Source organism: Leptosomus discolor, chromosome 1, assembly GCF_034619465.1.
Source record: "Leptosomus discolor isolate bLepDis1 chromosome 1, bLepDis1.hap2, whole genome shotgun sequence".
Lineage (NCBI taxonomy): Eukaryota > Metazoa > Chordata > Aves > Leptosomiformes > Leptosomidae > Leptosomus > Leptosomus discolor.
In genome coordinates, this window is record NC_141391.1 from 79,946,431 (window position 1) to 79,972,739 (window position 26,309).

Here is a 26,309-nt window from a genome sequence, read left to right on the forward strand (position 1 = left end):
TTTGTTGTGCTCGCTAAAACCCTTTTGATAAAAATAGGTCCTACATTTTCCCCTGTCCTAGTTTGTTGTTGCAAGATTCTTCTGTCCTGGCTTGCAATGTCTAGTTTTATTGAGATCCTGTTCAAACAAACTTCTTTATATCATGATAAATTACCTTGAAAGTATATTTAATTTGTTTGGGTTTCTTTTTCATGTTGTTTTTACTGAATTATAGGTGCTTTGAAATTGACAAATAACAGCAAAAAATTAAAAATTAAAGCTTTAAAATCATTTGTATTCGTGATTGTAAGCCTCTACCTTTATTTCAGTTATCTAACTTGATGAGAGCTGTTTTATGCTCACCTTCCTACACATCTGGCTTTATGATTATTCCATAAAGACAGTCATGTAAACCTAAGAGAAAACACTGAAGCATTTATTTTCCAAATTCTGTGTCTCTTCTTGCTGGGAATGAATTTCAGAGTTGCAGTCTTAGCCAGCCCTTCATGGCACCATTATAACATCTAAAAACTCAGTACAATGGTCTGCATTGCTGTTTTTTGTCATCGGCCACAATAATGTTCACTGGACCATGTCAAAAGTAGTGACAAGAGCCATTCTGCCCACAGAAAGCAGAACACCACCTCATGTCAGGGGCCATCTGACAGTAAGTGGGAAGACTTCTGATGAGATGAGAAAGCTGTAGAGCCCTCATTTCACTGACTCTTAAGCAGACCTGAAAATGGTTTTGTACCTGCTTCTACAATATACAGAAGGTATTTCTAATCTAAGACCACCAAGAGATATACAAGGAGAACTGGACTCAACTAAGCATTCAGTTCGGCTTAAGATTGCTGTGGTATTTTTCTCCACCTTTGCTGATGGGTGAACTTAGGCACATGGCATTCTCATCCCATACCTCAGTTCCGTTGTTTGTGAAAGAGAAATAATGATATTGAACCCGTTTGCTATGTACTATTTCAAAACATGAGAACTGACCTCCATCACTTTCCTTGGGACTGCAGTACTTGCATTTGTCATTGCCAAAGGCAGAAGTGCAGGATGAGTCTCCTGCTTTCTAGACCCAGGAGATGCTCAGGACTGCCTGCATCATGTCTCTTCCTTACGGATGTGTAAAAGCTAGGATGGGTCAGGAAAGGGGAAAATTCTATATGTGCTTTTTTCCTTTCATGTACTTTCTACCATATATATCCTGAAGTCTCTAGAACAAAAGATTTTAAATTTCCTTGGGCTAGGTTATGGGGTTGAGGACTTTTTGGGTTTTCAGATTTTTTTGTTTGTTTCTTTCAAGATCACAACCCCTGAATTATGCTGGTCATTGTTTAGGTATTTGATTCGGAAAAAAATAAATAAAATTTGGCCCAGCAATATATATTGTCATCTGTTTTGTCAAGGGTGACACATTCTGTCAAATATTCAAGACATTTCCTTGCTGATACCAAAGAGCATAGCTCTAGCATAATTTATGTCAATAGGCTTAACCGAATTTGAATTTCTTTTAAATTGTGCATTTATATTTAAATAACAGCTACCAAACTGTTAGGTCTGTTGCACTAAGCGATGCATAAGCATATGGTAAGGGGTTGTACCTGAGTCATAGAACAAATTATCTAGGTACTTAATTGTAATCAGCATGAACATAGATTGTGCTACTATAATGCAAATCAGACTCACTGTTTTCTTGTGTCAGTCAGTGTCCAACATTATTGGAGAATTGGGATGATTTCCTAGTGAGACAAATGCTGTGAGAGAGAGTATTTAGTGGTAATTTACTTGATACTGTTGTTACTTTTTTTATTTATATATCTGTAAAATCTATAAACAAAAAATAGTCTTCACTATATATATGTATATAGTGAGGAAGTTTGGCAATTTCAAAGATTTTGCAATCATTTAAATAATAAATGCCTTGGTAATTTCACTATTCTTTATTTATTTCCTGTTTACTACTGTTTTCTTACTTCATTTTTTTAAACCAGTGAAATGTGAATGATTTGCCAGAAAAATTTCAGAAAAGATATTTCATAACTCCATATTGTTTCTTCCTAAGAAAGTGATAGCTGCTACAAAATTGTATTTTCTTATAACTGCTTAACTACACATGCACAAAGGCTTCATTTTCAGAGTTAACTGTTAGGGCTCTGTTGCTCTTCAGTGACCGGCTAGCCCACTCAGAATGTAATGGTCTCCATCAGGAGCTGTGCCAAACTATTTCTAACTAAAGTGAAGAGACAGACATGAAACAAAGTCTTTGATGAAGGCATAAAGAAAGGTTAGATAGAAAACAGGGATTCACACAATAAATGCTGGGGGCGGGGGTATATCGGTCAGATAGTGAGAGTTTCATATTTGGAATAGTGCATATTGTAAGTTTGATGCTTTAACTATAAAAGTACTCCCTGTCCTTCTCTCTTTGTAGGAAAGTGGCATCTTGGGATGAACTGTGAAAGCAGTAATGACTTCTGTCACCACCCTCTCAGTCATGGATTTGATTACTTTTATGGGCTTATCGTGACCAACTTTAGAGACTGCAAACCTGGCCAAGGCAGCGTATTTTTAAAAGGGATTCAGAAATCCCTTGTCATCCCAATCCAAATTGCTGGAATCACCCTGGTCTCTTTGGCAATAGTGCAGTATATTGGCCTCCTCAAAGTACCTTTCCAAGCATTGGGTTACTGCTTGTTAATAACCGCTGTTTCACTTGCGGTTTTGATTTTTTTCTTTTATCATTTTCGACACTTGAACTGCTTCTTAATGAGGGACCATCAGATTATCCAGCAACCGCTATCCTTTGAGAACCTTACTCAGAGACTAACAAAGGAAGCTGTGCAGTTTATAGAAAGGTAGGTTTCTAAATGTGTTATAAGTTAATGCTGGCATTTCACAATGACAATGCTTCTGAAAATGTAGGAAAAAAATGCAAACTGGTGGGCATGAGGGATATGTCATTGTATATTATCATAATTTTTTTCGTTTAAAAGATGATGGAAGTTAATCTTTTTAGTGAAAGTGACTTTTTCTATTAGGTATGTCATTATTTGCTCTAGAAAAATTAAAAACTATTTATGTTTACATACTTCAGAAAATTTATCCAAAAAACATCTAACTTTTTTAGGAATATAATTCTTGAGAATTTAATGTAGCTTGAAATATAAAATATCGTTTGTGGTGTGACTAAATTATGTGAAAGCACAATGCAGAGTCATAATCCATGACGTTTCTGGAATGGGAAACTCTTCTTCATCATTGATTTGATGCATCCATTAAATGGCATTCATAAGGGAAACTTTTTAAGACACTGTCATTTTAGATGCCTCCACTTTTATGCCAGATTCATTTTGAGCATATTTGATTTACAGAAGTTAGGAAAAAATGTTTTTGTGAAAGCAATGATTTTTTTAATAGCCATCACATTGTGTCACCTAAACGTAGGATGTAAAACTTCATCCTAATTCATTCTTCATTTTTGCAAAGTTAGCTACTTTGACGCAATTGTCACCACAGGACTTTTAATGGGATCAAATGATAAAAGTATTCATTTATATATTCTGAAATATAAATCAATATATTTGGAGCAAAAATATTTCATCCGTTTAACTTCTTGAAAAATATGCCAATGTGTTTTCTCAGTCACTGTTGAAACAGGTTGCACCTTTTTTAAAAACAGTTAATCAAAAGTAAAAACATGTTCTAAGACATAAGAAGTCCTTTAATTACTCTTCTGAAAAGTATGTACCAGGTAGTTACTGTGAATACGTTCACGTGGTGTCATTGCTGAATGAAAACTTACACCAAAGAATCAGAGGCTAAATTTTCTAGGCTTAATGACTGCATGCGGTAGTCATCAACACTGTTAGTAAGGAAAAATGTTTTTCTAAAATCTTGATCTCATACTGCAATTTTTCTATCATTTCTGTCATTACAAATATTTGATGTGGCTGTCTGTACTCGTCATACCAAAATAAAATGTTTATTATATCAAATTTCTTTAAATGAGTAAGTCTTTCCAGCAATCAACATTCTCATGAGTATTTATAAATAAACTAAAACATCTTTATTTCCTCTTGGCAATGGTGATAGATATAAAGATGCCTTCTCATCTACATTCTTACTGATTTCTTACTTTGTTTACTACTAACACACACACACACACATGCGTATCCACCTTTGAAAATTGTTGAGAGGTTGTTTGCTTAGTGACCAAGCATTTCGTGATTTTGAAAGACTCATGAGTACATTAACTATATGTTGGCATATTCTTCCGGGATTTACATGTAATGTGCCTGTAGTGATTCATAATGTCTTGGAGATCTCTGAATTTTTCATCGATTTCAATGCAATGACAATAAAATGATAACCCCAAAACAGGTGAGTTCAAGACTGAAAATCAATACCAGAAAAACAGGAATTCTTTTAACAGTATTAATATTCATAATGTGCACAGTGTGACTGTATAGCTTAGTCTGTATTTAGAGCTGGCAAAAAATGTATCATCTAGGTCAGCATTGCTTTGTTGACTCAGCTGGAGGTAAGTGGCTTTACATCAGCTAGGCACTTGGCCCCGGTTCTTAGTGTAGTTTCCAGACAAAAGTGATGTTAAATTGAAGTCAAGGTTAATAGCACATATTCGTAATTTGCAATAAACTTTGTTACAGGAATGCTGCAATTATAGCGAGAATTATAACCCAGACAATTCAGAGTCAATGTTAAATTACAGAATATCCAAGCACATAAGGTATTGAGAAGCAATTAGGGCATTCGAGCAATCTTAACTGTGCCCTGTCGTGAATTCACATGCAAAGTATATGACCATAAAACTTGCTCCTGGGGATAGGAGTAATTAGATTAGTATTCACTGAGCTGATCTGTCCCATCTATTAGTGTGAGCAACAAAATCAATATTTGCTTTGACACACTGGTTCTGACATTATGTAGTTCGTATCTGTCAACTCCAGTGCACCAGTAGACTGTTGCTTTTATGACTTCTCTACTGACTTTAGCGATTTGTAGGGAAATGGCTGTCAAGAGGCAACCAGGTTGAAGCAGCAGTCAGACATCTAGCACTCATAAGTGAAGGGCCACCAGGTTTTTGGAAGCCACGGTTGCTCTACAGCGTTCTCGTCATTCCACTTTTGAGGGAGAGCAGTCTCCTTCAGCCCTCCTTTTGCTATGGGTTTGACTCAACCCTTGATTTGTCATACAGGCTTCTTTTGTTTAGATAATACCATAAGTAGCAAGCTCAGTCCTATAGTCTAGTAATCGTTGCGCACAAGTATACCAGAGTTTAAACAATCCTGAATTTAAAGAATTCAGAGTCATTCACCTTAAGTGGTTCTTAATATACATTTTATCATCAAACTAAAAATCGTGCATGTTTTAATTGGTTAGTTATCATTACAATAAATATATGAAGTTTTCAACAGCACTTGTACTTCCTATATAGCGCTTTTATGCTATATTTATTTATAATATGTCTGAATATATATACAGTTATATAAAAATTACAACATAAATGTTTTACGTATGTAAACTTATTATACGTATTACCTATATTACCTTTATAAGTTCTGCAGAGTTCAGCCAATGGACTTTCTGATGTTATACTCTTTTCTAGCTGTGTCTCAGTCATGTTGTCAGCTTTACGGTTTCTTATTGTGTATATTATAATTAAATTTTGTATTTTTCAAATCTTATAATTTCTTATATATTTCTTATATATGTGCTATTACACTTACTTTGGTCTGGTTTTTGGAGAGGTGGTATTGTATTTGTTCTTCCTTAATTTAGTGTATGTGTATTACTCTTTTCTTTTCTTCCTACGTAGATTGAAAGAGAGCAAATACAAGATTCAGTGCTCAGAAATGGCACTGGAGAATACATAAAATTACAACTGTCAGGTCCAGTGTGTGAAAACAAGTACTGATGTAGTTGCTCACCCTAATTGTAAGTGGGCAGGTCAGCTCAGTGTATGTTAATTCTAATTACTTTTTTGCAAGAGCAAGTGTGTATAAATGTTGTAAACCTATGAGAACACTCCCTAGACATTACAGTATATTTGAAAGTCAAATTGTTACTAATTATTTCATGTTAAGTTCAATGTGGTTGTCACTTACACATCTTCAGCCTGTTCTTTAATGACCAGCTGCACAGACAATCCAAATTTGGAAAATGCCACAGACCAGTTTCTAACGTATCAGAAATTAAAACCACAAAAGTATCACTCTATGATACAGAATACCTCTCTGACAAATTCATATACGTGATCACAATTAATAATAATATATTTTTAAAAAATCCTAATGAAATCTAACTTCTGTAAAACAGTATTTGCATGCAAATGTGTTTACATTCAAAAGTTACGGTGAAGATGAAGTTGAACAGTTCTTGTGCAAATTTTTTTTGGTCATAGACCACATAGCCATAATATTAAAAAATTGCGATGACAGTTAATAATTTTTTTATTTTCTTTTATCTATTCTATTTCAGTCCTTGAAACACTGTTACAACACTTTCAGATTTTTTTTCCGTCTACTCTAGCAGACTGTGGTTTAGAGTTTTTCCATACATCACTAGATCTTAATATCAGGCCATTGGCATGTTGTACTGGAGTTGAGAGTTTTTTTAGTGAATCCTACGTGAATATTCCTTATAGTTTACAGCAAAATACCAGTTCTAGAGAAGAGTTTGTGTATCTTTATATACACGTGATGTATATGTGCACATATATTGAAAAAGGGTAGTAACTTAAAATTCTACTGGCACTTTATCCGTTTTCCTCAGATCTCTGCTTGTTTCTTTTGAACAAAAAGCTAACAGGATGAAGTTGTGAATTCATATATTTTAGGGCTATCTGAAAATTGAAGGTTTAAGTCATTTAAGAATGATTAAGGACCTAGATAGTTCTCTGATGAGTGACAGACTGCATCGTAAATGGAACAGTTCTGAAAAGCAGTAAATCTGTATACTGGGCTCCAAAGTTTTGTGGGGGAGAGGGATTTAGTAATGACTATAATTAGGAGTAGATGAGAAATTTCTTTTTTTTTTTCCCCATGCTTGTGAGAATGTACATGTTGGAGGGAAGAAAAAAGGTTATATAGAAAGGAAATAAAAACATATATGAATTGTGTACTATGAGCATTTAAAGGAAGAAATAGGCATGAGAGACGTTAAAAGTATCTTGCCTCTTTGCATGGAAGAATCATTTCACAAACACAGATACAGTAGCAACACATTCTACTTTTAATATCTTCTAGGAAGAGTCAGATTTTCGATATTTTTATATTGTTTCCCTTTCTCGTTCCATTTTCAACACCTTTTCTGATTTTGATAAGTTACTCCCAAGTGGTCTGGAGTTCTTTTTTCTAATTTTGAAAAATGTTGAAAATATGAGATCTATGTTTTAAGTGAATTTTTTAAAAGAATAAGATAGAAATATTCATTCATGGATTCATTCGTGCTAACAAGGATTTTTGCACTGTTAGCGGTCAGAACAAAGCAAAATCCTACTTGTAGGACCAAGTCCTGCTTTCATATCACTAAGCCAAGGTTTACCTTTTCTTTCTACAGGAAAAGAAGGCTTAATGAAGTGTATTCAGCCAGTCATGTCACAAAGAGCACTATCTAAATGGTGATCTAATCTGGAAGTAGAGGAGGGAGCTATGGGGAATAAATATTGAATGAATTTATCCACTGGGGAGAATATTGAATAAGAATGTTTTTAGTAAAAGCAGATTTACAGGAAAGGAAAATTTAGGTTTGTGTCTGCCTGTGACAACAAACTGTTACGTGTTAGTGCTGGAAATATATCTTCAGATTATTATATTATATATACTATATTACATATAGTATATATATTATATTATATATACTTCAGCGTTTTTGTTTTCTTTCGTGTTAACTGTGACTCTGGTGTACTGTGACTATGTGAAAATGACAATGTGAAAATGACGTATTCATTAGTCTTATTAAATCATAGATATTTATCCTTAGAATTAATATATTTTACCCCTATATCTATTTCAAATAGTTCTTTGCAGACTATTTTGGTTTTATGGTGTGAATTAGCTGGAATTTTTAAGACTTTGGTGATTTCAGAAACAACTGTTAACCCAATTTTAATACAGCACAGGATTTGCCCAGCTCAGGCAAAGCCAGGTATATCTGGTTTTGTAGTCAGCTGCTGTGAATTGTAGTACCTTCGCTGCTATAGGGGGTGTAATGGTCTAAGGGTTAAAAATACGTACTTTATGACAGAATGTGAGGGTAATTTCACATCTAGCATTAAAAAAAAAAAAAAAAAAGTTGTTCAGAAAGATTGCACTTGTACATCATATTAAAGGCTAATTTAGAGTTTATTGTGAAAAAATAAAATGAATCCCTGTCATGGTGTGTTCCCGTCTCGTTTTCAGAATTATACTTGAAATCTCAGTTTGATTTGACAAGTGCAGGCCAAAAAATTCAGAGCCCTGCCTGTTACTCTGTTGTAGTGGTCTTAGACTAACATCAGTGCACAGAAAAGCAAACAAAATTACCCAAGAAGTTTTCAATGTGGCAAGCATTTAGAGCAAAATTGCAGGAAAAAAGTTAAAAGACCCATGTGTGAAGCACAAAGTCAGATTAGTTGTAACTTGCTCTCTCACCTACTCTAAAGCTGTGTTTTACAGCTCAAGCCCGAACTGAATCCTTAATTAAAGACTCCTCGCTCTAAAAAAGAAGACCTAGTACTATTCAATGCAGAGGTATCACCAGCAATGTGATGCTTTTAGATGGTTTCAAGAACAGTTACACATTAAAGTATGTCTTATGTCAGATGTGTGTAATGTCTCTGGCTACTCAGTGAATTGAAAAGGCTGTGTGCTTCATGTTAGGATAAAAAAATTACTATATTTGAGTGTGTGAATTTCAGATCTTTTGAAACTGAAGTTCCCTGTCTTTGAACTGTGTAAAACATAGTGGCAATACATTTTTTGAAGGAGCTGTTTCCTGAAGTGGTTCAGGAGTTAAGTTGTTATTGTGAAATTTCTCTCCTGCCTACTAGCTGATACTGTCATTCCATTTTCAAGGTCATGGTAAAGGTAGTCAGTTATGATTCTCCTCAAAGAGTTTTGGCAGGAGATAAATAGCTGCCTGTGATCTTTTGTAGGATATTAATAGGTGAGACACTTCTCCGCCTGACAGCAAGCTGTCAATCAGAACCTGTCAATTTGAGTTGCAAAGAAAAGAATGATGTAGTGCCCTTCCATATCAATCATTGATTCGATGACTCTTCATGAAAGTTAGATCTTCATGTCAGTTCCATTCAAAAAGAAGCAACAAAACACAAAACATACCTGAGTTGTTATCTCTTGAAAATAACATTTATAGTGGAGGCTTTGATACTCACTTTTAGCAATACAGGAATACATTTAGAAGTACGCACTATCTCTGTGACATTAGAACAAGGCAGTTTGCATGAAAAGTAGATTGTGCCTATGCCATTATAAATATGAAGTAAATTTTTGTAGTGTTTTACCATAGAGTTTGTGTATTACTCTCAATTCAGTGAACTGTGTTTAAGGAAAAAGTCAAACATAATCCCGTGCAGTAAAAAATGTAAGTTGTAAAACAAAAATCAGCTGCCTTGCAGAAATGTTCTTTAATGAAAGGTCAGTATTACATTAATGTTCATGTTAAATATTAAACGTATACATATTTTTTTACTTGAAGTGCTGATATTTTCAGTCTTTTTAATTGACTCAGAACCCTCATGTTATTTGTTGCTACAGTAATGAAAGGTTCTCACGTGTATGGCCACTCAAATAGCAACAAACACAGCTTCATGGAAAGTGTATCTTTTATGAAAAATACTGTCTTTTCTTTATTTATTTGAATCTGCACTTCGTAACACTAAAATAATACAGGATAAATGCACAAATATTTGAAGGGAATTCAAATAATTTTGTTCCCGTTTTCCACATGAAAAATGTTCTATGTTTTTGTCATTTTTTTTTAAAAAAAGGAAAAACTTTTTATGAAGAAAAGATCCCAGTCAGAAACACACTTACTGAGTGAGTGAACTGGATAAAATTTTATCATTTTGTGTTTATGTACTGCTGCACATGCCAGTAGAAAAGAAAGCTTTAACCATGGAACTTGTGTAAAAACAGAACCAACCAAGGAGAGAGGAAAAATGGATTATAAATATACTAGATTAAACCTAGTTATTTTTCCTTAACAGTAGAGTATTGGTATCAGATTAATCCCCTTTAGTAAAAGACTTTGTTTTCAGGTTCTAAAGAATTTTTTTTTTCATTTTAAAGAAACAATTTGTACGTGCATGTCTGTATTGTTCCTCCCATCTTTAAAGGGTGGATGAATCAACTGCCTTTGGTGTTGGTGTGGATCATAGGTACTATCCATCACAGATGGGCAAGGGAAAATAGAGTAAATAAAACAAAAAATTACTCTGTAATTAGCTGCGTGCTCTAAGGTGAGATCCAGACAAGTTTTCTGGGTAGTGCTTTTGTGATTCAACTGATATTTACAATATGCATAATGTACTGCAAACACTGTTAGAGCGTATAGCGGTAAATTTGGCTAGTACTGCACAATTTTAAGTAAAGTTCTATAAATAATGCATAAGGAAAAGTTCTTACTTGAGCTGTGCTTTCACAGCCTGCTGGAACTGATCATAAATATCGTGTTGACAGATCACATGAACAGCAAAATTTACAGACAGTGTATTTATTGCACTCTTGTATCAGTTCAGGAAATAGACTGAAGACAATGGAGACTGTTCATTACTGTGAGAGGAAAAATCTTTATATCAGTACATACTTTAACATTATTCTTTGGTACAGCGTACTTGTAGTGTTATGTACTGATCACATGCATACACACACAGAGCATTAAAGCATTAAATTACAAGAGATATGCTCATGTATCTTAGCCCAGGATAAAGAAGGAGGAAAAGTACAAGTATATTTGATTTAACATGCTTAATGATATTATGGTGTGTTTGACCCTGGTCCTCATAATAGTCTAGTTGAACAGCTTCCGTATGACCTTGTGAGGAAGGTAGTTATGTTTCATGTATATCTGTAATTCTGAAGGTATGTTTTTGAACAGCAATTATATTTGGGCTTTTACATATGTACTTGTGAAATGAAGAGAGGTGCTTGTAGACAGAAACTGCTAGGTTCCTGGCTTTAAACAAGTCTTTTTTCATTATATAGAGCAAACAGTAATTACTTAGATTTTGTAGTTTATTTTTACTTTCAATTCAGTATACAGTTAAGAATGGCATTTGTACTCTGTGTGTGTCTGTGTGTGTTCAGGATTACCCTGTAATCAGTTACAGTATTTCTTCTCCTCTTTTTTTTTTTTTTTTGAGGGGGGGTTGTTTTGGGGTTTTGTTTGTTTGTTTGTTTTTGAACTTTACTGTTGACAGATTTCTTTGTAGAAATTTTATTATAAAATATACTGAGTTTGGTGTTTGGTTTGGTTTTGTTTTGTTTTCCAGGAACACTGATGCACCATTTCTTCTTGTCCTGTCTTATCTTCATGTCCATACTGCTCTATATGCTTCAGAAAAATTCAGAGGAAAGAGCAAGCATGGTTTGTATGGGGATGCAGTGGAAGAAATGGACTGGAGCGTAGGTATGTTACATGTGCTTCTAACAGCAATAGAGGGGTTTCATGGAACACTTACATTCATGTTGACCAAATGCAGACTTCTGCAATTTGGATTTTTACAGTTTATCTGCCATACTTGTCCTTTATACTTAGAGAAAAGAAACAGTAATTTAAAAGGCACAATAATCTGACCTCTTGCAATATCTACTTTATGACCGAATTTGTTGTGTCTTAAAAATTCCTGCCACCGCCTTTCACCATGAAGGTAGTCTATACTGTATGGACTTAGCAGAGAGGTGCTCCCAGGTCACTTGCCAAAACTGGTATGTACCTTCAGACTGTGTGAAGAAGGGTATTTATACCCTAAATGTTCCTTTGGTTGTGTGATGCCAGAGATAAAAGAAAGGGGTTTGATTCCCTTGGCATGAACTCTGCAGAGACATAGAGAGCATGCATGGTTTCCTCACCGTTTCTTGCCAGTGCATCAAGGGACATTTTCTATGGTGAGGTCTTCTTCTTGGAAAGACGCCCCGAATTATTTTGTGTTCTTTTACTGTCTTTCTCCTGGCACTTCAGGAACTCTTTTCCTCTGGCCTTTATCCTTGATGCCTTTCTTGAAAGTGATGCCATTCCTCTCAGCCTTTGTCTTTTTAAATTTGTAACGGGCCACAAGGGACTGCCTGGAGGCCAGCACCCCAAAGACCTTCCTCTGAAAGTTGCTGGATGGAGGGGCAGCAGACAGGGCTGTGGCAGGCGGGGTGGTGCATGGGGGAGCCCTGTCACCCCACCATGTCACAGTGCCGTCAACCAGCAAAGCAGCAGTCACAATGCAGCAGGATAAAAGGGAGCGTTCTCCTGTGTCCCACTGCCAGAGCTGGCTCGGGGCAGCCCCAAGACATCCCAGAGGAGGTCCTTGAGAGGCCTGTGGAATTGGCAGGGGCTGAGCGAGAACGAGCGGAGGCTGGACAAGGCTGCTGGAGGTTTTCCACTGCAAGGCCAGCTCCTGGCGGGGCCAACGTTCAAAGCCCATCTGATGGATGGAAATCCTGCTTCAGCCTTCAGGGAACAGACACAAGCCCCTCAGGAGATCAGAGGAACCACCGAGCCCTGGAGGTGCCCAAGCTATTGCTGAATTGCTCAGGGAATAGCCGGTGCCAGCTCTGTGGTCAGGAAGGAATTTTCCCCCGGGTCAGATTGGCACTGGTACCGGGGGTGTTTTTGCTTTCCTCTGCAGCACTGAGCATGACCATCTATCAGGGCTCCTCTGCTGCATTTTGGCTAAGTTACTGCCTGCTGCTCATGCACCAGGAAGGTGGCCCTCGTGCCCTGCAACCCGGGGCAGATAGCTTTCTAGAGTCCCAGAGTGGGCCTCCAGGATGGCCACTACGGGTTGCTTCTTTTCCTCTGTACCACTGAGTACAGCCCCTTGTCAGGGCTCCTCTGGGCCCTTTCGGCTAGATCCTGGCCTGCTGCTCTTGCACCTCCAAGGTGCCACGCGTGCCCTGGCGCTCTCGGGCTCTCTTGCCCATTGCGAGCTTGGAGCAGGAGCGAGCTCTGCTCTTCTCTTGGCTCCATTTCCCCAGGGGTTCTTGCTTGTGCAAAACAGCCTGTGCTTGGAAGGGCACCAGGCTTGCTGCCCCATCAGGAGCTGCCACCTTTCAGCTCTCCCTGTGTGCAATACAAGTGCAGGGCAGGCATGAGAGTGCTTTTCATGCATCACTGGTCAAGAAGCGCAGTAGTGGAACAAGTGCTGGAACGCAAAAAGGATGCTTGTCATCGCTACATGTCATACTTTGGAAAATATCCCACAGTACCACGCACCTCTTTTTCTGTGTGTAGTTGGTCCTCATCTTCATTCTTCACATTCTCACTCTTCAGGCAACAGGGACTGCTTGGCCTCTACTCCTACTGCCACTTTCTGTAGCTCTGGGACCTGCCTTTGCCAGACTGCCAGGGATGATTTTTCAAGCTAAACTGAAGAACGCATCAGCCTGCTTCTGGCTACACATGTGCCTTGTGTTAATGCTTGTGAGCATTGTCTCTCAAACTGATTCAGAAAAATAAAAATAAAAATAATATCCTGTTTCCACTAGTAACCTTTGTGTTATGTGTCCTTGAAAGTTTTTGAAGCTGAAAACCCCTGGCATTTCAGGCAAATAACAGTCTCATCGTTATTCCACTCATGGTGAGCGCAGGGAGCAGAAGAGAACAGAACAGAAGAGAATAGTCATATTATGCCTAGAGTTCTGCATGACAAGCTATGACTTAGGTCTGAGGGCTCCATCCAGGAGAGCAGCTCTCTGCAGTGCAGGTGCTAGGCCCATCCAGGAGACAGGGACAGGGACAGACACACCTCCAACATGGCTCAGGCAGGAACTGAAAGGCCTCAGGCTGAGCTGAGACACATCACATGGTCCATAACTGTGGACGTTTGAAGTAGAGTGGTTAAATCCAACCCCATGAGCTTCTGGGTGCTGTCTGGACTCTGCAGGTTGTCCTCATAAAACAATACGATAGTTCAAAAAGTGACCATGTGATATTGATATAAAAATATTTTCAAATAAAGTGACTACAATATGCACTGTTGGCAAAAGTAATTTGCTAATTATTTTAGTGAGTTCTCTGACTTAGTGAAATCACTCAGATGAGGTCTGCTTCTGTTCATGAAGAATAGTCAAACCCAAACAATTTGTCCTTCAGAGCCTTCCATTTTCTCTGAGGATGGTGAGCAGTTGATCATTACATGTTTCAGCAGGCTTCCCGTATCTCTGGATGTATTGAAGTGACTCTGATTCTGGAGATAATCACCTGTGAAAAGAGCAGTTTATATTTGAAAATAATCATATGGGAAAACAGCAGTATTATGAGCTAAAGATGAGCCTACATTCCTGCTTCCCATATACCCCAAGTTGATTCTGTTCACAGTACAGCTCAGTGCAAATTGGCTTTCTTCAAGAAAATGTTGCTTTCTTCAAGAAAGTGTTGCTTCCTTATTAAGTTGCTATAAACAGATGCTCAGCTTTGGTGCATATATATTTTTAAACTATGAAAGCATGTGCAGTTAAACATCCTGTATATTTCTTTGCATATTTTGCATCAAGAATTCGAGTTGCAGAAGTTACGAGACAAAAGGCAGCCCAGCACATTTAGTGATTTGTAGTGTATTTAGTGCAGTATTTGCAAAAATGGGGAAAACCCTTGTGAGAAACTGTGATACACTCAGAAAGGGTTTTCAATGAGGGAGATAACAGAAGAAAACCTCTTTTGTAGATCAGGTTTTGTGAAGAGACAGTGACTTTCATTCCAGTTATATTAAACCCTGAATCTTTATTACTTCTGTCAGTGGCCAATCAAGTACTTACATTGGATAAAAGTGTGCATATGTCGTCACTTCTGTTTGCTTCCACATTGTAGCATGCTACTGAACATTGGGTGGTCTTACTGTCTATGTTTGATTTTACTATTCCTTTTAATGTTCCATGATAATTAGTTTATTCCAGCCTAACTGGTCATTTGATGCTGCCATTATGTTTTGCTGCCGCCTTCAGGAGAGTAGCTCTGGGGTTTAAACAGCAAGTTGGAAACCAAGGTAGCTGACATGCTGCTGTTTCAGGCTATTTAATGATGCAGAGGTGGCAACAGATTGAAAACTACAGCTGTCTTCCAGAATGACCGCAGGCTCTTAGGAGATGTGTCAAACAAACTAAACTGTAGGATAGAAGCATATTATTAAAAAAGCTTGAGATAAATCAGAGGTACATATTTATTGGTGATAACATAGGAATTTCGAACAAACTCAAAGGAGATACGTGATTTTCCTCATGTATTGCCCTTTACAATTCATTACAAGAGCACCAAGGTAGTGGAGCTAGCTTAATCAGGAAACAGATCCTTGTCTGTCAATTACTAGTATAAAAGCATCAAATTTTGTTTCAGGTGGGAGTCTGGTTACTTGGTTTTGATTATGTCTTGAAAGACTCCTGTGTTGGCAGATTGCATATTTGCTCCAGGAGGCAGAAAATGTGCTTAGTTCCTCTGTTATTTTTTCCTCCATTGTTAGAATGATGAAAAAAAAGTTAGGGCTGGCATTTCCAAAGGAGTCTGAAGGAATAATAAAGCTTTTTTTTTTCTTTTTTCTTTTTTTTTTCATTTGAAGGGAATACTTATTTCCATTAACCTCCACTGAAAATTCCAGTCTTAATGCATCAACCATGTTAGACAAAGCAGATTTATTCAATGTACTGCTGATGTCAGTAACCAGTATTTTCTTGGAATGCTTGTGAAGATGTTACAATGGAAAAGTCAAACAAAATTTTCTGGAAAAACTGAAAAACTATAAGCTTTCCACAAAAGGAAGTTTTATCATTCATTAGGCAGAAATCAGTATTTATGTGTAGATGAATGTAGAAAAAGAAACACAAACTTTAGCTCAGTTCTAAAAGAAACTTACAATGTATTATCTGCTGACTGGGAAATGTTGTGGAAAACCACTGTGGATGACTAAAAAACAAAAAAAAGAGTAGAAGAGAAGTTACGAGTAGAGGTGGAAGTTAGGACTGTCAGGTACCAGTGATGAAAAAGTTGTAAGACCATGAAATGCAGATGAAATGTTGTTCCTGATTTGAGACATCAGCTGGAATCAGAAAGAAGACTTTAGCTGCCATTTGCAAAGAAAAAGCAATAGCTTTTCTAGTAAGACAGAGAAATCCACTCAGACTGAGAATTCTAAATAAAAGACAATTCTATTTTCATTTGTTTATTTATTGAGAATCAATTTCCCAATTGAACAATAATTCAATTATAAGGCAATCTCCATGCTAGGAGGAGAAAAACCTGTAAGACACATGAATAAAATAATCCTTTGAATATTTCATGTTTATGACTTGTTAAACCAATACTGAAGAGTATGATTACAGCCCATATCAAAAATACAAAATACAAAGTCTCTGGATAAGCTTTGGGACCATGTATGTCTACTGCTTTTGCATACTGATGTGTATATAACAGAATTCAATGTTTAAAGCATTCAGTTATAGTGTCACTGCATGTGACATGCCTTAGAGAGTTATTCTCTGGCTAATAACATTAATTTTCTTTCAGTGTAGGCTAAGCACCTCATTAATGCTATTAATTATAATTCATATGAGAGCAGATGAAATAATCTTACAGTCTAAAAATGGAAAAAGAAATGATGAATGAATGAGTGCAATATTATCCTTTTCTTCCTTCCTCCCTTTCCTTCCCTCATTCCTTCATTCCTGATTGAGTATAGGAAAAGAAATGGATATGTTCAGAAATTGTTTTTGATGTAAATTGCATTTCACTAATTTAGTCCAAAACAGATCACTGCAAAGAGTTTTGGAGCCCCCTGTAGACTTGCGTGCGATCTGTGTGAAAACACACTAATTCAACACCACTTTTGCAAATGGTTGTTTGTTGTTCTATTAACAGTAGCAAAACTGCATATCAGTTCTTAATCCTGTGTGGAACAATCACAGCTGAATGGCTTAAGTGTAAAAGTCTCAGAAGTTGTACTCTAGCACAAGCTAGGTAACTGTAGAAAGGGTGCTCTCTGGGTATGTTTATTATGTGAATGCCCTGCAAGCTGAAAAAAACTTAACTAACTCTCTGCCATGAGCTTTTGACCTTTCTTAGGATCAAGTTATGGCAGGAAAATACTACCATTGTCCGTTCTTAGTTCATTAGAGGAAAAGGAGTGGAAATAAATCCCGGTGCATCTTACATTTAACTTGTGTTTGAAGTATCTGAAAAGGTTTGGTAGATTGATATGAAGAGAGTAGCTCTGTATCTCCCCAGTACAAGAGGGGTATGGAGCTACTGGACAGCATCCAGCAAAGGGTCACAAAGATGATTGAGGGACTGGAGCATCTCTCCTATGAGGAGAGGCTGAGACAGCTGGGACTAGAGCTCTGTTCAACCTGGAGAAGAGAAGGGAGAATCATATTGATATACAGAAATAATTGAAGGGAGAGTGTAAAAACAATGAGGCCAGCTCTTCTCATTGGTGCCCAGTGACAATAATCAATGGGCACAAACTGAAACACAGGAGGTTCCCTCTGAACATCAGGAAAGACTTTTTCACTGTGAGGGTGACCAAGCACTGGCACAGATTGCCCGGAGAGGTGGTGAAGTCTGCCTTCTTGGAGATATTCAAAACCCATCTGAACATGGTCCTGGGCTCCAAGTGGCCGTGCTTGAGCGGAGGGGGTGGGTTGGACAAGGTGACCTCCAGATGTCCCTTCCAACCTTAACCATGCAATGATCCTGTAAGATGCTGAAGAAAAGAAAAAAAGTTTTCATTGAAGTCAATTCACACTTTGAAACAAAATCAGACATAACCTTTAGAAGTCAGTCCACTTGTGACTGAAGCAAACAGAAGCAAGATACTCTCATGATACTCTCCTCCTTTCTTGTGACACCCCATCTGAGTCCTGCATCCAGCTCTGGGGTCCCCAGCCCATGTCTTTCATGGGTCCAGAGGAGGGCCACAAAACTTGTCAGAGGGCTGGAGCAATTCTCCTCTGAAGAAAGGCTGAGAGAGTTGGTGTTGTTTAGCCTGGAGAAGAGAAGGGTCTGGGGAGACCTTATTGCAGGCTTTCAATATAAGAAGTGGGCTTGTAAAAAGACAGAGATATATTTTTTTTACCTGGGCCTGACAGGAGAAGGGGCAATGGTTTTAAACTGAAAGAGCGTAGGTTGATTTTAGCTACTAGGAAAAAAATTGTTTACAATGAGGGCACTGAGACACTGGACCAGGTTGCTCAGAGAAGTTGTGGATGCCCCGTCATTGGCAGTGTTCAAGGTGGGATTGGATGGGGCTTTGAGCAACCTGACCTAGTGACAGATGTCCCTTCCCATGGCAGGAAGGTTGAACTAGACGATCTTTGAAGGTCCTTTTCAACCCAAATCATTCTGTGATTCTGTGTTACTACAGTGATGACGAATTTTGAGGATGCTAATGATATCTTAAATAGGTTTTCTTTATGAGGAAATGCAGTGCCTAACCGTTTTTTAACTGAAAGTACTTATGTAATTAAAACCTTGGATATCTGAATGAATTGAGCCTTACCTGAGGAACATTTATGACTTGTCAAAGTGTTTGTGATACTCTGCTACACAACTATCTGGGGCAGTATGTGGCCTATAAAGAAATACAGCAAGGCAGAGGTAAAGTATACTTCATTGAGAAAGGCCAGCTAGGGTACAATCTAGTAGGACTAACTGAAAATCAGACTTCTTTTCACACTGTTTTCCTTTGATTCAGCTCTTGTCATGGTTAAGAATTGTCTATAAATGTCTATCTTCACACAGTGCTTTCAAAGAGGAAGGGAAGGGCAAAAGCTCCAGACTTTGTGGAAACATCTAATATACTTGTACCATAATTAGATTTCCCAATGTTGTAAAAGAGATTATATCAATACATGTGCGCAATATTTTGCCATGGCTCTTAATTCCTGCGATGCCTAAATGTGAGATAAAAACTAAATGCTTATATGCCTTGTGTGCTTATATGAATGTGTGCATGTTTAAATAGATACTATGCAATGTATGTGACTGATTCTGCCTTCTACTTCTGTTCAACTCTGGAGTGATATAAATCAAGGGTCTAAGTGGAAACCATTCCAATTTAATATAAATCATTTGTATTGACCTCTGTGGCTTTTTTCTCTGTTTTAGTAATAGGTGTACTACTGCTTTAGTAATAGATTAAAATAATGTTTTCAGAAACAAAATGAAAGCTACTTTTCAAAATTGTAAAATATTCAGGAGACAGAAAACTGAACTATTCCCACAAGACTTTTAGTAAAATTCTTCCTCTGATGAAGGTATCGTAGTCTAAAGCATTCACAAAACCAAAAGGGTCTAAAGGTTATAGCCAAAGAATTCTTGAGGTTCTGAAGCATGTTACAGTTCCCCAATTTTTCAGTTTTTATATGCCTTCATAATAGCATGTGATCTGTCTTCAATTTCTTAGTAAAAGCATTTTCTTTCTCATTTTAAAGTAATTATTTTAAACTTACAAGCCTGTAAGCTTTTAAACTTAACTTACTATTTTTAATTAAAAGTAATAAAAGTATAATTTAAATATTTATTTCAAGTTATTCTGTCCTAAAATTATATTCCTATATGGTTTTCGGCTTTTGGGTGACATAATATTCTTTCCTATATTGCACATTAACTACCCCCCTTCTGGGAAACAGCATAGTATTGGTAAGTTTCATTTAAAATCTATGTCTTCTCTAACATATAATTGTTAGTGGCTGTTATTGTGAATTCACAGAACCACAGAATCACAGAATGGTAGAGGTTGGAAGGGACCTCTGGAGATCATCTAGTCCAACCCACCTGCCAGAGCAGGTTCACCTACAGCAGGTTGCACAGGACTGCGTCCAGGTGGGTTTTGAATATCTCCAGAGATTGAGACTCCACAACCCCCCTGGGCAGCCTGTTCCAGTGCTCTGTCACCCTCAGAGTAAAGAAGTTTTTCCTCATGATCAGGTGGAACTTCCTGTGCTTCAGTTTGTGCCCGTTGCCCCTTGTCCTGTCGCTGAGCACCACTGAAAAGAGCCTGGCCCCATCCTCTTGACACCCTCCCTTTAATTATTTATAAGCATTAATAAGGACCCCTCTCAGTCTTCTCTTCTCCAGAGTAAAGAGCCCCAGGTCTCTCAGCCTTTCCTCACCAAAGAGAATCTCCAGCCCCCTCATCATCTTCGTAGCCCTCCACTGGACTCTCTCTAGTAGTTCCTTGTCTCTCTTGAACTGGGGAGCGCAGAACTGGTCACAGCACTCCAGATGTGGCCTCACCAGGGCAGAGTAGAGGGGGAAGGGAACCTCCCTCGACCTGATGGCCACACTCTTCTTAATGCACCCTGGGATACCATTGGCCTTCTTGGCCACAAAGACGTATGGCTGGCTCATGGTCCACTTGCTGTCCACCAGGACTCCCAGGTCCTTCTCTGCAGAGCTGCTCTCCAGCAGGTCAACCCCCAAACTCTACTGGTGCATGGGGTTATTCCTCCCCAAGTGCAGGACCCTACACTTGCCCTTGTTGAACTTCATTAGGTTCCTCTCTGCCCAGCTCTCCAGCCTGTCAAGGTCTCGCTGAATGGCAGCACAGCCTTTTGGCGTGTCAGCCACTCCTCCTAGTTCAGTAACATCAGCTGAGGGTGCACTCTGTCCCTTCATCCAGGTCATTGATGATTCTTACATCTTTATTTCACTTTACAGTGTTTCTATGCTTTCAACCTCTCTTTAGGATCCTGCTCTGTTAGGATCAATCTAAAAATGTACCACAAATCTTCTGACAATTCTGAAGTATGCTAAAAGTAAAAATAATCATTAATAATATGAAAGGGGAAAAAGTTAATTCCTATTGCTTTGAGAAAAAAATGGATGAACTATCCTCAATTATTTATTTATTTTTTTAAAAAAAGCTTTTGTACACAGAGATAAGCCTAATTTATCATGGCTTTTCAACTGATGTAGTTATTTGTAACAATGCAAAGTTGATTTAAAAGATAAGCAAAGCAGAATGATGCCACATTATCAGAAGCGGAGGATAATCAGGCTCAGATCATTTTGTTCAGCTATTATGAATGTGGCATAAACTTAGCTAAGCCTGAAAACTTAAAGGTAGAACTAAAATCTGGAGAGTGATGCCTGGTGCTAATGGTGCATTCCTTGACCTTGTTTTCCTGAATTTATACTAGTATACGTCTCAAGTCTAGACAGTTTATTTTTAAGCTGCTCTTGCTATCATGAAAGATGTTCAGCCAGCATTCTGAAGAAGCTGGTATTCAACCAATACAGGTACTCTGTGACTAGAACAGCATTTTCCCAGCCTGTTCTATCATCCTAACATTAAAAGACTGTTTCTTCAGCAAAGTAGTTGAGCTCTCGAAGCACATTTACTCTTTAGGTCAGATCTGGGAAAATCATCAGTAAGGGTGCAGATTAAAGACATTTGTGGTTCTGCCTTTTATGATGTGGATGCTTTCCAGTTAATGTCTGGGCTAAAACCCAAACTAATTTCATATGTCACTAAGCAGCAATGACTTTCAGTCACTACTGAATGGGACTGAATTTTAGAGGTGACTAAGTGATGAAAAACTCCCATTTGCAATGTGATAAGCCTCCTGAGCTACCTAATCCTCCTTAAGTACAATTTCCTTTTTCTATATTACATCTTTGTACATGGTAAAGCTCCTTCTTAGAACATTATTTACAAGATTACAAAGCACATGTTAAGCAGCCATTCCTATAGCATTTTTTTAATCAGTCAAGTTTAAATAATGTCTTAGTAACACGCACTTCATGATGGAGAACTTCAATGTAATACAGCTTGTGGTAGTAGTGTTGTGTTACCCAAAATTTGCTGCCAGCTGCTGAACAGATTTCGTTCTCATCTGATGTTGCAGGAGTTAAATTGTCAGCACAAGACATATTAGTGCATTGTGCATTTTACTTTACAAAAAAGTAATAGTGTAACTTTCAAAATTTTAAAGGCTTCCTATTAGTTATGAACCTCTGAAAATTTGGTCTAATACAAAAACAGTGAAATGACATCTAATGTGATCAAAGTGCACTAATCTGTGAAAAAATTAACATTGCTCTTGAGACAAGCTAATTTGCATTAGTAGGAGAGAGCTTAAAACTTGTTTTAGATAAGCTAGAGATAAGAGAATCCCAACGACTCTCCAAGCAATGAGGATAGGAAGTTCTGTAATGAAATGTGCTACCAACCTTCTGTCTAACCTTTGCCCCTAACGTTTAATTTCTCGTATAAATTGTATGCTTGGATTTTGCTCCTTGCTTGAGGTGGGTGTGGAAAGTCATTATCAGTGGGATTAAGAACACAGTGATGATTTAAGCCAAAATTGACCTGCAGGAATACAATGATTTCTGTGTATACTTGGATGAAGGTTGTGACACAGAAACCGAATGGGACTAACTTTATGCAAATTGTAGATAATCTCCAAAGGATAGACTGGGAAAGCAGTTTAAAGGAAGCTACTAAAGATTTTGCTGGTGGAGTGCCTCTGCATAGCAGCCTTTTTAGCACAGATGTTTTAGTGAAGCTGATAAGAGGAATTATATTTCCCCTTTCCCAAAGAAACTCTACAGGAATTTAGTAAGTCAGTCACCCAGAACAAGGGATCAGGATCACAGACTTTACTCACTTTGGCGAAAGCGTCCCTGTTGTGAACCTGAAACCTTCAGCACTGACTTATGAACATGTTTTTGCCATCCTTTTTCTTGAACACTTGGACACTGAAAGCAATATCTGTCTAGGTATTTATAGAGTTTGTAATCATAGTTTTAATAAAGGATGCAACTAAGCCAGTAGGTAATGGATGTTGCTGGTAGAAGTTATAACTCTATGAAAGAAGCCTGAACAGGAAACAAAGGAGCAGAGAAACTAAAGATGTTAAGGATTTTTAATCTGGGCATGTAAACCTTCCCACCCACAACCCATCCTTGTACCTTCAGATAATTCTGTAGTGGATTACCCAGTTACCTTAATGTAACTGCAGTCCTTGAATTCATATGAACACAGAGAAGGCACAAGTGAACATTGTAAGCCTATGAAGCCAAGTACTCAAAGACAAGAAAAATAAATCTTACTATGCTTGTGTCTTATGGTACAGTTTTTAAGCATATGTTTACATGCCATTTCTTTTCCTGTTGGAACCCTGTCTTCTCATCACAGAGTGCCTTCTTAATGAGCAGCTACTCAACAGTAGGTATATTCCTCATTGTTAAATACGAAATCTCATGTTTTATTTAACATGCACTAGTGAAGTTCTGTTTTGAAGACAGAATTCTTTGACATTTCTCATTTTTTCTGTGGCACTACTTTGCTAGTCTATATAACAGATTCGCAAATAAGCATTTTCACGAAGTCTTTGTAAGACAGGGGAATCTCATTAATCTGTTTCCCAGAAGAAAAACGAAGGCACAGAGATGATGTTCAGATTTACCTACTGTGGTATAGCTTTTCTGCCAGTCACCCACTAATCCAGCTCTGGATCTATAGTAAAGCATTAGAACTTTAATTCAGCTGACATGGGAATGGGGAAGGGGTGAAAACAAGCCACTTATCCTTCCAGGTGTTGATACGTGTTGGAGGTGGGAAGTGTTTAGAATGTGCACCTGAACTCAGGAACTCCGGTTTTCTTCTGGTCTTCGGGATTAAGTGGTACTTTTTAAGGATAATTAAGTATTATCACCAACATATGAACTATAATGATATGAACAGTTTCTGTGATGATTCAGGAAATGTCTTCCAGCCTTTTACCATTTGTTCATAGCTGGCTGCGTCTCATTTAGCTGTAGAAAAAAACTAAAACTGACCATGTGCATTTCAGTTTCAGTGATGATACTGAGAATCCTAGGGGTTCTTTAAAAATCATCCCTGCTGTTTCATGGAGAGAGACATGGAACTTTTTCATGCTTCTTTTGAAATGAATGTTAATTATTTTGAGACCATACTGTTAAGAGGGGAACTAATTCTCAATGAAAATAGTAATCATACAATAAAGCTTATGGCAATATCAATTTTGTGTTGTAAACTATTGTTCAGTGGCAGGCTGATTCCTATTAGTGAATTGCTGCGCAGAAATTTCACACTGCTGAATCACAAGGCTCAAATTCCAGGTGGTAATGAGCTCTTATTGATGAGGTTGGCAGAACTGCCTTTTTATTGACTATGACTGGGTTTTTTGCAATGGTACCTTTGACTGCTAAAACAACCACGCTATAAAATAGGCAGGCTAGCAATACTACTAAAGATCATTGTTCTTCTAGAAACCAGTTGTATATTTTGCATTACAGAAAGCTTTTTATCATTTTCTGTATAATAATTAAGTATAATAATGAGATAAATAATGAAATTTTTAAGGTTTGAGTAGTGCTGCTGTGATTAGTGAAAGGCAGGCTGGTAAAGTGATAACTGCTCTTCTCCAGCTTTTTACTCACTATTTGGTTGTAAAATAAGGCATTTATGTTTCAATTAAGAGTGCTGTTTAAGAAAAACTGATACTGAATCTTTATTATGCTTTCCTACCTGTTATTTTTTTAATTTTACTGGTTTGGGGGATTTTTGCATATTTCATTTAGTGTATTCAGGGTATTTTTTACTATTTTGAATGCTTTCTTTTTGTTTTCTCTTTCTTTTGGCTTAGTTCTTGTATTTTATATGCACACTTCTCTTTTTAAATCATTCCCTCTCCCTACACACACGGAAGTTTCTTTATAACATTTCCTCACAAAGAGCACACTGTAGTAACCCTGAGAACACCCATCAGATTTTATGTTACCATAGTAAGTCCAATATCTGAAGGAACACCTGACCCCTAAGGGCTGAGCTGCTTGCTTGTCATGATGAAAGAGAGACTCCAGGATAATCAAATCCCTACCTTAGACCAGCATAAAGTTATATTCCACGGCTTCAGTGGGTCTTTCAGCTTGCTGCTACCACAAGAGGAGTGGCAGAGCACCCTTCCCTCCCTTCCCTCCTTTTTCCTAACCAGCTTCCAGGGAAAGCAGAAAGGAGGAGAAAGAGGAGCAGCATCCTTTTTCAGCAAGTGCCCTTTTAGCAAACTACTAGATGGATTCATGTATAATGTCACCCTTAGTTTGCCCAAAATGATGTGTGATTAACTTGACCCTTAGGTACTACAGTTTAGATGGTTTTAAAGTACTGCTGCTATTTCTGTGTTATGAGCATAAACAATTTAGGCTCTTTAGCCTCTTGTGTTTCAATGGATGAGATATTTGTGGGTTAGAAATTGATTTTACTTCCATTTCTGAATGAAACTAGAATTTAAAAACAAAGTAGGGAAACAAGAAATAATACAAGTGTAAATGTGTTTTAATCTTAGAGAATGGCCTAGCCCAGAAAAGCAGTATGGATTTTATCTTTCTGCAAACCCAAAGGTAACTTAGTGCCAGATGTTTGAAATAAATTAGTAGCTCAGGGTGTCTTAGCATTTCTAGCAAAGTCATGGAAGATACTATTTTTGTCAGTGTGAAAAGTATAGCTGTGCGTATAGTATATGGCTGCATGAAAGATATCAAAGTAGTTCTAATCCAGAGTACAGAGTACACAAAGCAGCAGAGCACACATTACGCAAGTAATAAATTAATACATTTTTTTCTTTATTTATAATTCAAACAGACATAGTTTACCTGTTCAATTTGATGGATGAAAAGCTGGACATGACCCAGCAATGTGCGCTTGCAGCCCAGAGAGCCAGTCGCATCCTGGGCTGCATCAAAAGAAGCGTGGCCAGCAGGTCGAGGGAGGTGATTCTGCCCCTCTACTCCACTCTAGTCAGACCCCACCTGCAGTGCTGTGTCCAGCTCTGGGGCTCCCAGCATAAGATGGACATGGACCTGTTGGAGTGAGTCCAGAGTAGGGCCATGAAGTTGATCAGGGGGCTGGAGTACCTCCCCTATGACGACAGGCTGAGAGAGTTGGGGTGGTTCAGCGTGGGGAAGAGGAGGCTCCAGGGAGACCTTATAGCGGCCTTCCAATATATAAAGGGGGCTTATAAGAAATATGGGGAGACTTGTTACCAGGGCCTGTATGGACAGGACAAAGGGCAACCATTTTAAACAACAAAAAGGTAGGTTTGGATTGGACATAAGGAAGAAATTTTTTACGATGC

The 26,309-nt window shown here is 37.8% G+C and overlaps 1 protein-coding gene across 1 annotated transcript in view; it reads left to right on the top strand.

The window, feature by feature from the left end:
• The window catches only part of STS (steroid sulfatase), a 95,771-nt gene that overhangs the window by 7,934 nt on the left and 61,528 nt on the right, over positions 1–26,309 (top strand). Inside the window, exons 4-5 of the mRNA XM_086481655.1 lie at positions 2,420–2,843; positions 11,501–11,637. Coding sequence (XP_086337781.1) covers positions 2,420–2,843; positions 11,501–11,637 — 561 coding nt within the window. The remainder of the gene's footprint in view (positions 1–2,419; positions 2,844–11,500; positions 11,638–26,309) is intronic.